This window comes from Prenolepis imparis, unplaced genomic scaffold, assembly GCF_030444845.1.
Source record: "Prenolepis imparis isolate NDT839.2.m4 unplaced genomic scaffold, iyPreImpa1.0 SCAF_141, whole genome shotgun sequence".
In the NCBI taxonomy this organism is placed as follows: Eukaryota; Metazoa; Arthropoda; class Insecta; order Hymenoptera; family Formicidae; genus Prenolepis; species Prenolepis imparis.
Genome location: NW_028141299.1, coordinates 67,710 through 81,119, shown reverse-complemented (window position 1 = coordinate 81,119; position 13,410 = coordinate 67,710). Strand labels below are relative to the sequence as shown.

Here is a 13,410-nt window from a genome sequence, read left to right as displayed (position 1 = left end):
TCCCCTCAGGTGTTCGCTGCCCCGTGACAACAGGAGAATGCAACGACGCAGACGGAGCCTCCACATACTGGTCGGTGTTACCTGCCGACAATTGCCATTTCGGCCGATACGATGTCCTATACGAAGGATTGGCACATCGCTTATCACCGAAATCAGCGCATAAGGACCCCCAACGGTCTACACGGTAACGACACAAGATACCACGTTCGCGCTGGCACGCACAACCGAGACAAACATCTGTGGATATAAACTCCTGCGAACTGAGCACCCCAAGCTCTGCGTCCTCGAAACGCAGCCAGGACGCGTGTTCAAAGGTCGTTCAAAAATCAAAATCGACAATCTTGATATTTTCTCGTACGTAAACTCCAAGTTTATTTACGTAGAAAAACACCTCAGAACACAGCTATCACAACTATACAGAGACATAATGGAACAGAAATGCGCCCTGGAGAGACAAATCCTGCTCAACGCTCTCTCCCTTGCAAGCATTGCACCAGACGAGATGGCGCACAGAATTATGAAATCACCAGGGTACACCGCCATTACAGCTGGCGAGGTTATCCACCTCATCAAATGCGTACCTGTGGAATGCCGAGTACGACCCGTCGACAATTGCTACAACGAGCTTCCCGTCACCCACCAGAATAAATCTCTTTTCCTATTACCCAGATCAAAAATACTCACAAAATCTGGAACACTCAGGGACTGCAACGAACTCCTACCAGCGATGTACCAAGTGCACAACATATGGTACCGACTGACACCGAAACCAGTGGAGTCAATCGCACCTCCGACAATCCAGCCGTTAACCAAACCGTCATGGAGATACGTAAGCCCTGACTCGCTCGCCTCCAGCGGCATTTACACCAGCGAAGACCTGGATCGTCTGCGCGACCACATCATGTTCCCGATGGAAAAACCCTCAATGCTCAACACGATCGCCAGGGGAGCAATGGGACACGAAGTCCCCACAGGAAGTCTATCCATGCTAAACCTGCTAGACGAGAAAACACTCGACAAGCTAGCAGAAAACACGGGAGCACGCTTATGGAAAGGTTTCATAAGCTTCGGATCCGCCAGCGCCGGAGTGCTGGGCATCTTTGTCGTCGCACGACTTGCCAAATTAATAATAGACACACTGATCCATGGATACGCACTTCACTCCGTTTACGGATGGAGCCTACACCTCCTGGGAGCCGTATGGACATCAGTCACGAACATATTATTACACATGGGAAGACCGGCCGACGGAGGACAAAATAACAAAAGGAAGCAACCACCACTGGGACCACTACCCGTACAGGAAGAATCAACACCCCTAGCCCCCCCCTCACAAGAAGAAGACTCCCCACCAATACAAAAAGTGAAAAGTGAAGCGCATGTAAATTATAAAGAATTGCGCAACCTCCTCAACGAAGAGGTATAGACTCGTTCACCACTAGGAAATAAGAAAGTGTTAACCTTAACATTAAGCATAAATAAAATTATACCCACTATGATATAGAACTGGAAAAAGTTAGACATGGTCCAACTTTTTCTTCTAAGAGGGGAGGTGTCACGTCCGGCTACTTAAATTTTTCACTCCTATGCAAAATAATTCTAAGTTCTTATAACACCGTTTGAAATGCGCGCCAATGCCGGCCATGACATCTAACTCCGCCTAGTGCCTGAGCGCGGCGCTCCGCAGCACCTGGGAACTTCCCTACCACGGCAACTCCCTACTCTAGAGAGTTCCCCCACTCTCGGCCGCCGCAACCGAGCTGCCGAAAACCGAAGGACCTCAGAGCGAGCCCAGAGGAGCTCAGTTCTAATCGCGCCGTCAAGCAGAGCAGTCACCTTTAAGACTCTCTCCGAATTCTAAGTCTCTCGAAATTCAAATTCTAACTCTAAGATTCTAATTCTAATTCTAAGACTCTAACTCTAAGATTCTAACTCTAAAATTTAACTTAGATACTTTGTATTACTCGTAGTGTTATACTAGAATAAAAGTGTTATATATATATATATTCTAAATTCATTCTAAATTAGTTCCAACCTCGTGTATCTCCAAGCCTATATTATTTCTACAACGCATCTCGAATTCTCTCGCCTGCACACGTCGAATAATCCATTCCTAACAAATTATTATTCTATAACATAGAAATATTTTCTGAACCTCGTAGTGATTATTCAGAGAGGACGAACCGCTCATAATCTCTCGCCGAAAGCAACAACAAACAGTGAGGACCGCCGCACGTTAATTATTGCAGAAGCGAAACGACGTTCAGAACGTTTAAATTTTACAATGCCTAAAACACGCGTCAAATAATCCATTCCTAACAAATTACTATTCTATAACATAGAAATATTTCCTGAACCTCGTAGTGATTATTCAGAGAGGACGAACCGCTCATAATCTTTCGCCGAAAGCAACAACGAACAGTGAGGACCGCCGCACGTTAGTTATTGCAGAAGCGAAACGACGTTCAGAATGTTTAAATTTTATAATGCCTAAAACACGCCGTGCAGGAAGAAAGAATCAACTACGGCGTATAACAGCACGACTACATCGCACTGAATCAACACGTGGTCTCTCTAATTTCATTGGAATCGACTATCATAACGACCCGGAATACGATAGATTGTTCGGCGACTCCGTGTCTTTTAGCATTAATAATAATAATAATAATCACGCGGACGTTAAATTACGGGAGTGGCCTACGCAATTGCACGCGATCGAAATCAAGAATTCCAAGGTGCCATTGAACGACATCCCGGACAACGATCCACGCCGTACAAGGTATCTGCAGAAAGGTCTGGCATCCTGTACACCCTCTACAACGCGGGTACCCCGGATCATCGCCATCCAGTCGTTGTCCATTCCTTGGAAATTAAATAAGGTAGGTGCTCAAGATATTTCTTTACAACACGAGCCTCCCTTCTGCCCAGGAACCCGCGAAATACAAGAATCTATTTCGGAAACTACGTCTACGCATTTTTGAATCACTTAACAATAATAACTAATAAATTCTCTTGCAATTTTAGAAATATTAGCTTACCACGTGGTTTCCAGAATATTCTCTGCGCGTCTTAAATTTTCTCATCTCCCAAAAAGAGAAATCGTGCGAAACCTTTTTTTTTATCAAGGGTCAGTTTATGGCCCTCATAAAACTGCAGTAGGTATCCTACAGTCAACCCTTTGGAAAATTCTAAATCTTTCCAGAATATCTAGAAACTTCGTGAACGTGTTAGAACATTCAAATCGACCTCATGGCAACTATTTATTTTAACTAACATTAGTTTAAACAATTAACTCCTATGTGTCCAATAATACCGTCACACTTGGACATCCCCACCACTTTGCTCCTCCCCGAGGATGATTCCGAGGAAGAAATTATTGAAGAAACCCTAAATAACCTCCCGTATTGCCAACGGATAATCGGTTTTATTAATAAGGAAACAAGTGCCGCTCTCTGTACGGATTGCCGTATGCGTTTACCTATTGGCGTGCAATCTGAGTGGTCAACTTGCGCTAAGCATCTCCTCGTTATCGGCGACGTACCGACCGGAGTCGTTTGCTCAGTCTGCAATTTTTACCGACTGTCGACAACACGTGACATCGACCACCCTTGTTATCATTGCCAACGAGCTTACCTTCTGTACCGCCGTGGTGAAGAACCCTACCGTATCGACTCGGATGGTAATACAGTAATCACTATTTTCCACTCCGTCAACGATTCACTCGAACGATTCCGCGGATACATAGACTGATTCGTCGGTAATCGAACCTATACGAAACGCTCCCTTTCTCCCAAAACGCAACCGTGACCTTAAAGGAAATACCTGTCGTCGTGGGTATCCCCGGAGTAATTCCGAAATACGACGTAGTCCGCCCCGCAGTTCGAGTTCGTAGGTCGCGATTTAAATTTCGTAAAATTTACGCCGCAACTGCACCCCCGGACGTAACAGTAGGTGTCATTCCAGCCGGCGGATACAGAAAAGCGAACATGTATTCGCATAAAGCTCTACAGTGACTGGTACGGAAGGAGCGCGAGCTCGGGCATACTATAAACCACGCAGGGCGTGCGCACGAATATCGTACGATCAACGGCACACTTGTCGATGGTTATTATGAAAAAACATCGGAAACGGGAGTAACGTCGTGTTACGTGCTGCAATTCTACGGCTGCTTTTGGCACGGATGTACATCGTGCTTTCCGATAAATCGCGATAAAACGCTTTCGTCGGCTATGGACCGTAAAGACACAATTGACTCGCGATACGAACGAACTCTCGCGATCTCGTGGCGACTGCGACAACGGTTACAGAATATTTGGTTACAAAAAAGTGGGAGTGTACCTTCGATCGAAAAATGCGGGACAATCGCGAGATCCGCGAATTCCTCGAGAGCCATCCGATGGTGGAAACAGTACCGCTCGATCCTCGCGACGCATTTTTCAGTGGACGTACGAGAAATATTGCGACTCTTTACAAAATCACGGATGCGGAGAAAATGTTACGTAGACGTATGTTCCTTGTACCCGTATGTATTGAAGACGGGTGCTTTCCCTATCGGCCATCCTGATATTTATGTCGGCGATGAATGTTCCACTTTAATCGGAACGGCACCGAATTATAATTTTGATTCTGTTGAAGGCCTCGTACGTTGTACGGTACTTCCACCGCGCGATTTATTTCATCCAGTACTCTCGTATCGCGTGCACGGAAAATTGTTATTTGCCTTATGTCGCAGTTGCTGCGAAACTTTTTCGCGGACGTCGTGTACGCACGAGCGTCCTTGCGAACGCGAATTCGAGGGCACGTGACCTGCGAATTACGCAAAACCATCGAAAAAGGTTATCTCGTGACAAAAGTAAATGAAATTTGGCAATATAAAATTAGCCAATATAATCGCAAAACACGGCAAGGTGGATTGTTCGCCGAATATATAAACTCATTTCTACAACTTAAACAGGAAGCAAGCGGGTGGCCGGGCGAATGCGAGGACGATGACGCTAAAAAGCGATACCTGCGGGAGTACGAGAAAACCGAGGGTATTGTTCTCGATAAGCGCGAAATCACGGTTTGCGCTCGGTCGCGAAGCTTTGTCTGAATTCATTCTGGGGTAAATTCGGCCAGCGATCTAATTTACCAAACACCGAAGTCGTTAAGACACATCAGCGTTTTATGTCGTTATTAACAAGTCCCGAGCACTAGATAACCGATATATTACCTGTAAACGAGATAATATGTTTCGTGGCGGTTGCGACAAGAGGCTGTCGTACCCTCGCCGATAACCAACGTAATAGCCGCATATACGACCGCGCAAGCACGTTTAAAATTATACAAATATTTAGAGCGTTTAGATCGTCGCGTGTTGTATTACGGTACTGATTCCTGTATTTATGCGAGCACCGGTGATCCGAATGAATATGAACCTCACACGGGTAATTTTCTAGGCGATATGACCGACGAACTCGAGAGCTACGGACGCGGTAGCTACATCGAAGAGTTCGTGTCAGGTGGCCCAAAATTTTACGCCTACATCGTGCGAATACCCGAGGGTCGAGTATATGAAACTTGTAAAGTTAAGGGAATAACCCTCAATTACGAGAACTCGCGGCGCGTTAATTTTAATAGCATTAAAAAATTATTATTAGCGCGAGAAAAGAATCAAGAAAAAGAATAAGAAGATAAAACTATAATAAATCTATGTTTTAGCGCAATTCGACGCACCGCGTTTCATAAAATTGTAACGCGGGACGAGACAAAAATATGCGCACCAGTATTGGTGAAACGTAGACTTATTAATAGCCGTTGCTCAATTCCGTACGGCTATTTATCATCGGAATAATTCTATTTTCGCGTATTTTCTTCAATATTTTATATAAGTATTTTATACATTTATTAGGAAAGCAATGTAAATTTTTGTAAAAAGTATTTGTATATACTATTAGTAATAATTCTCTGCAATTGTAACAATAAATTTAAATAAAATGTCATATTCCTGTAATTTTAAATGTAATATATTATAAAGAAAATATATTTTTATGTATTATGTTTATAAAATAATATCGATTTTATTTAAAAATTACCATAAAGTAAAATTTTGTACCTTAAATTGTTTACATTTTCATTCTCTATTCTCCCTTTACTTCGAAATAATTTTATTCTTTTCAGCAATAAAACCTTTACGTAGCGTCACTAGAATGCGAACTCGAATGCACGTGTTTTCTATTAGACCTCTTTTTGTTACCTGAGGTGACGGTAATTAGCCTAAATTGAAAGCGGACGCTGGGCGCATGTACTTTTTGTATATCTTTTTGTTTTCTTTATTAGCGACGATGCCGACGCTACCCGTCAATGCGACGCCCAGTAACGACAGTCAGCCGGAATTAGTGCATTTTTTGTTTATTTTTTTTCAGCGCTATACAAGATCACCAGGGCTCATCCGCTCTATGACGGCTTCGCTATACCGCGTTTTTTTTATCAACATTTTCTGGGTTTTTTTTCAGAAACGCTGTCTATTCACCATCTTCCAAAAACAAAAATCAACCAATTAGAGTGCTGGGCCACTATAGTTAGAGCCTATCATAGACGGGGTGGGGTGCCATAATCCTCACGCCGGCTTCGGTATACCGCGATATTTTATCGCCATTTTGTCGGCTTTTTTCAAAAACCCTGCCTACTCTCCTCCTCTCTTTCCAAAAACAAAAACCAACCAATCAGAGTGCTGGGCCACTATAGTTAGGCCTATCAGAGCCCTGGGCCTAAAGATTCCTATTAGCGGATCGAAATCCAATCACGGATCGAAAAGCCCTGTCTAGCCACGCCCCTCTGGCGCCAGTGGCCGAGTAGTGGGGGTTTGTTTTGACTCACTATAGTGGCCCACATACTACTGTTGTGGATTATTTTGCTTCGAATACATCAGACACTTAAATATGATTATATTAGAGGACACATTTGCTGAAGAAAACACAGGTTATACTTTTACATGTCAATTTTTGAGCTGCATATTTCTAAATATATTTTTAAATTTTATTTTTAAACTTAGAAACATTTTTACAAAGCATATTTGCATGCAACGTCGAATTTTTTTATATACTTGGCGTGTTTTTTTCTTCTATGAAATTTTTGTTGTCATTCTATTATTTAAAAAGTTAGTATATTATAATTTATATTCTAACTTATTTAGATAATACAGGAGCGATTCCCCAGACGTGATCGACATCCTACTTATAATGTAATTCTAAGATGTGTATAACGCGCGAGAGAGACAGGCAATCTTCATTCAAATCGTCGAGATGTAAATGCACACTTGCATTATGGTGTGGGCGAGGAAGAAACAATTCTAAGAGCATTTGAAGAGAATCCCCAGAATAGTGTGCGACGCGTAGCTTGGATGCTTGTTTTCTCGCGATACGTGGTGCACCGTACTCTACGTCAAAACGGATTGCACCCGTATCATTTTCAGCGAGTACAACAATTTTTGCCGAGAGATAGAGAACAGCGCGTCTACTTTTGTGAAGGTATTTTAATTATCTTAATTTCATGTTTGAATTATTAAAAAAAATTTTTTTAGTTAAAAAAAATATTAACAATTGCCGAAACACACATAGGATTTCTCGCTCAATGCCGGCGGGATCAATTTTTTCCAGACCGTATTTTCTGGACAGACGAGGCGACGTTTACGCCAAACGGGGTATTTAATAGCCGAAATTTTTTATACCGGGCTGAAGAAAACCCGCACGTTGTTCGGTAATGTACGTTCCAGAATCGTTGGACAATAAACGTATGGGCAGGAATAATTGCGAACCGAATTGTAAGTAATAAATTTTTTTATTAATTAAGGAATTTTCTTTCGCAGCTTTAATAGATAACAAAATGTAAGATGTGATTGCCAGTCGAATTTTAAAAACAAGGTTAAGAGTATTTTATTGACCAACACTGGCTAAAGCAATAATTCTTTTATTACGACGTTTCGACCCTAAATTGGGTCCTCTTCAGGCTATTCTTTAATGTAACGTGGTAAACCCTATACGCACATGATGTTATGTTAGAATGTGAGTTAAAATTGCAATTTTAACTCACATTCTAACATAACATCATGTGCGTATAGGGTTTACCACGTTACATTAAAGAATAGCCTGAAGAGGACCCAATTTAGGGTCGAAACGTCGTAATAAAAGAATTATTGCTTTAGCCAGTGTTGGTCAATAAAATACTCTTAACCTTGTTTTTAATAGATAAGTTTCTTTCCATGATTTTCAGATCGGCCCTTATTTTTTGCCGCCGCGACTAAATGGCGAAATTTATAAACATTTCTTGGAAAATGAGTTACCTGTTCTACTCGAGGATATTCCTCTCGACGTAAGAGCAGGTCTCATTTTCCAACATGATGGGGCACCTGCGCATTTTTCGCGTCAAGTGCGCAATTTTTTAAATGCGCACTATCACGAAAGATGGATCGGTCGAGGTGGTCCAATTATTTGGCCAGCGCGATCGCCAGACCTCAATGTGCTCGACTATTTCGTGTGGGGTCACATTAAAGATTTAGTCGAGCACAGGCGTGATGGCACACAAGCAGAGATGCGAGAGGCAATTCTCGCTGCTTTTAATACCATCACGCCGGAAATGGCGTATCGGGCTACGCGACATATCATTCAAAGAGCCGAATTGTGCTCGCACGAAGCAGGAGGTCATTTTGAACAACTTTTAAATTAAAATTTGAGAGTGGATTAGACCTACCACTTTAAAGAAAATGCGCCATGTTATCTACCGCAAGGTGGTGTGGAAAAGATAACAAATTTTTTCTATGCCGCAAAGAGAGAGAGAGAGAGAGAGAAAGAGAGAGAGAAAGAATGTCATTGAATTATTATTAATTATTATTAATGTAAAATCTCAACAGAACGTATCCGAGTACTATCGAGTGATTTGCATCGATTTCTTCTTTCTATGCATGCTGAATTTCGACGAGATGCACTGTAAATAATAATGTAAAATAAGATTAACAATAAATGTCGAATTACGCGAGAAATAATGGAAATGTTATACATTTTCATTATTTTTCGTGTAATTTTACACTTATTATTATAGTAAATTTACATATTTTTTTAATGATGCACATTGCCAAATATGATGTCGACGCAACTACAATGATTTCAAAATCGTAGAAAATAGTTTGTCAAAATTTTTCTTTACAAGAGAGAGGAAGAGAATGAGAGAAATAATTCGACACAAAGCTCCAGCTCATACGTACATTTACACACCCGTTGTCTTTTGTTGAACGTCCCTGCTACCGCTTCGCCCCTCCACCACCCCTCCCTCCCCTAGCAACGGCGTAACAATGGGCTGTCTCTTCTCGCCGCGCACACTAGTTGGCCGATCTTTAACAATTAATTTATCATTAACTATTGCGAATTTCTCAAAATGGTACAGGACTTTTTTACTCAGTTTGACCCACTCTACCTGTCTACGAGAGGTGATTCGCGAGTTACCGGACACCCTGTATATATTAAAATTATTGATTTACAATTTTATCTTTTAAACAAGATTTTTCTTATTTTTTTAGACTATTTTTTTCTAATCTTTTCAGATTTGTATTACTTAGTAGACGAAAAATGGGACAAAAAAACACCATCTCAGTTAAAAATGTCACTTATTTATTGAAGTATTCTATCGTTTCCTAGAGCAAAATCATTTTGTGTTTTATTTAGTTTATTATGTGACCTTATTATAATGTGCGTTTGTTTTTTGTCATTTGCCGATTCTCAACAGAGAAAGTTTGTTTGTGAAGATGACTGGAAACCTAACTTGTACACAAATTTGAAAATTAATTATAAAAGATATTTAGAAAAGTTCTTGACAAAGAAAGGTAGCAGCTAAATTGGAAGTAAACAAAACCCAAATGGAAAAATTATGAAAAAAATTTCTGGAGTTTGGTTCTGTTATGCACAGAATAGAAAGTGTCACGTCCGGCTACTTAAATTTTTTCACTCTTATGCAAAATAATTCTAAGTTCTTATAACACCGTTCGAAATGCGCGCCAATGCCGGCCATGACATCTAACTCCGCCTAGTGCCTGAGCGCGGCGCTCCGCAGCACCTGGGAACTTCCCTACCACGGCAACTCCCTACTCTAGAGAGTTCCCCCACTCTCGGCCGCCGCAACCGAGCTGCCGAAAACCGAAGGACCTCAGAGCGAGCCCAGAGGAGACCAGTTCTAATCGCGCCGTCAAGCAGAGCAGTCACTTTTAAGACTCTCTCCGAATTCTAAAATTCAAATTCTAACTCTAAGAATCTAATTCTAATTCTAAGACTCTAATTCTAACTTTAACTCTAAGATTCTAACTCTAAAATTTAACTTAGATATTTTGTATTACTCGTAGTGTTATACTAGAATAAAAGTGTTATATATATATATATTCTAAATTCATTCTAAATTAGTTCCAACCTCGTGTATCTCCAAGCCTATATTATTTCTACAACGCATCTCGAATTCTCTCGCCTGCACACGTCGAATAATCCATTCCTAACAAATTATTATTCTATAACATAGAAATATTTTCTGAACCTCGTAGTGATTATTCAGAGAGGACGAACCGCTCATAATCTCTCGCCGAAAGCAACAACAAACAGTGAGGACCGCCGCACGTTAATTATTGCAGAAGCGAAACGACGTTCAGAACGTTTAAATTTTACAATGCCTAAAACACGCGTCAAATAATCCATTCCTAACAAATTACTATTCTATAACATAGAAATATTTCCTGAACCTCGTAGTGATTATTCAGAGAGGACGAACCGCTCATAATCTTTCGCCGAAAGCAACAACGAACAGTGAGGACCGCCGCACGTTAGTTATTGCAGAAGCGAAACGACGTTCAGAATGTTTAAATTTTATAATGCCTAAAACACGCCGTGCAGGAAGAAAGAATCAACTACGGCGTATAACAGCACGACTACATCGCACTGAATCAACACGTGGTCTCTCTAATTTCATTGGAATCGACTATCATAACGACCCGGAATACGATAGATTGTTCGGCGACTCCGTGCCTTTTAGCATTAATAATAATAATAATAATCACGCGGACGTTAAATTACGGGAGTGGCCTACGCAATTGCACGCGATCGAAATCAAGAATTCCAAGGTGCCATTGAACGACATCCCGGACAACGATCCACGCCGTACAAGGTATCTGCAGAAAGGTCTGGCATCCTGTACACCCTCTACAACGCGGGTACCCCGGATCATCGCCATCCAGTCGTTGTCCATTCCTTGGAAATTAAATAAGGTAGGTGCTCAAGATATTTCTTTACAACACGAGCCTCCCTTCTGCCCAGGAACCCGCGAAATACAAGAATCTATTTCGGAAACTACGTCTACGCATTTTTGAATCACTTAACAATAATAACTAATAAATTCTCTTGCAATTTTAGAAATATTAGCTTACCACGTGGTTTCCAGAATATTCTCTGCGCGTCTTAAATTTTCTCATCTCCCAAAAAGAGAAATCGTGCGAAACCTTTTTTTTTATCAAGGGTCAGTTTATGGCCCTCATAAAACTGCAGTAGGTATCCTACAGTCAACCCTTTGGAAAATTCTAAATCTTTCCAGAATATCTAGAAACTTCGTGAACGTGTTAGAACATTCAAATCGACCTCATGGCAATTATTTATTTTAACTAACATTAGTTTAAACAATCAACTCCTATGTGTCCAATAATACCGTCACACTTGGACATCCCCACCACTTTGCTCCTCCCCGAGGATGATTCCGAGGAAGAAACTATTGAAGAAACCCTAAATAACCTCCCGTATTGCCAACGGATAATCGGTTTTATTAATAAGGAAACAAGTGCCGCTCTCTGTACGGATTGCCATATGCGTTTACCTATTGGCGTGCAATCTGAGTGGTTAACTTGCGCTAAGCATCTCCTCGTTATCGGCGACGTACCGACCGGAGTCGTTTGCTCAGTCTGCAATTTTTACCGACTGTCGAAAACACGTGACATCGACCACCCTTGTTATCATTGCCAACGAGCTTACCTTCTGTACCGCCGTGGTGAAGAACCCTACCGTATCGACTCGGATGGTAATACAGTAATCACTATTTTCCACTCCGTCAACGATTCACTCGAACGATTCCGCGGATACATGGACTGATTCGTCAGTAATCGAACCTATACGAAACGCTCCCTTTCTCCCAAAACGCAACCGTGACCATAAAGGAAATACCTGTCGTCGTGGGTATCCCCGGAGTAATTCCGAAATACGACGTAGTCCGCCCCGCAGTTCGAGTTCGTAGGTCGCGATTTAAATTTCGTAAAATTTACGCCGCAACTGCACCCCCGGACGTAACAAAAGAAAAAGAAATCGAGTGACCACTGATCGGGACGACTCTCGTATTGTAAGAAAAATTAAAAAAAATCAATGTTTAACAATTCAAGAGAACCTCCAGGTAAAGGTATCACATAAAATAATTCGATGATGACTATGGGAAGCAAATTTGCACTGCCGATTTTCGAGAAAACGGCCCATTCTCTGCAAGAGAAATAAAATAAAGCGTCTGGAATGTGTAAAAAATATGTAGAAATGCCGATTGATTTTTGGAAGATAGTATGGTCTGACGAGAGTAAATTTGATTTATCCAACCGGAAAACAAGGATTAGTGTATAAAGAAAAAACGGTGAATTGTATCAAAAGAGACACTTGCAACAACAGAATGTAAAGTACGGAGGACGAAGCATTATGATTTGGGGTTGTTTTGTTTGGTCAGGAGTAGGAAATTTGCTTAAAATTAATGGTATATACGAGGGTTGTCTGAAAAGTTTCCGACCTCAACATGAAGATGGCAGCACTCGTAAACAAAAGTTGGGGAATGTGTTTGCGCATGCTTTGAAAGGTACTCACCAAAATTTCAGCCATTTTGGACGCGCAGTTGTTGTTTGACAATCATTTGAGTGAGTCGATGTGAGTGTTTTTGTGAAAATGGAAAAAATCGAGTATCGAGCTGTCATTAAATATTTGTTTTTGAAAGGCAATACGCCTACGCAAATCAAAGACGAGTTGGATGCTGTGTACGGGGACTCTGCACCATCATTTACCACCGTGAAATTTTGGGCTGCTGAAATTAAACGTGGCCGTACCAGCTTGGGTGACGATGAACGTTCGGGACGTCCAAAAACTGCAATCACTGACGATAATATCGCTCAAGTTCACCAAATGGTGCTAGACAACCGTCGAATTAAAGTTAGAGAGATAGCAGAGGCTATGAACATGTCCAAAGAACGTGTTTGTCACATATTGAATCAAGATTTAGGCATAAGAAAGCTGTCCGCGCGTTGGGTGCCGCGTTTGCTCACTTTGGACCAAAAACGTGTTCGAATGAACATTTCCAACGCTCTGTTGGCGCAGTTTAGGCGCAATA

General features: G+C 41.5%; 1 protein-coding gene across 1 annotated transcript; it reads left to right on the top strand.

Annotated features, from left to right (window-relative positions):
- The first annotated feature begins 325 nt into the window (after positions 1–325).
- On the top strand, positions 326–1,430 carry LOC145947778 (uncharacterized). The gene has a single exon (XM_083057556.1). The coding sequence runs from the start codon at positions 428–430 to the stop codon at positions 1,424–1,426; it is 999 nt and encodes a 332-aa protein (XP_082913682.1). The 5' UTR covers positions 326–427; the 3' UTR covers positions 1,427–1,430.
- Positions 1,431–13,410: the final 11,980 nt, after the last annotated feature.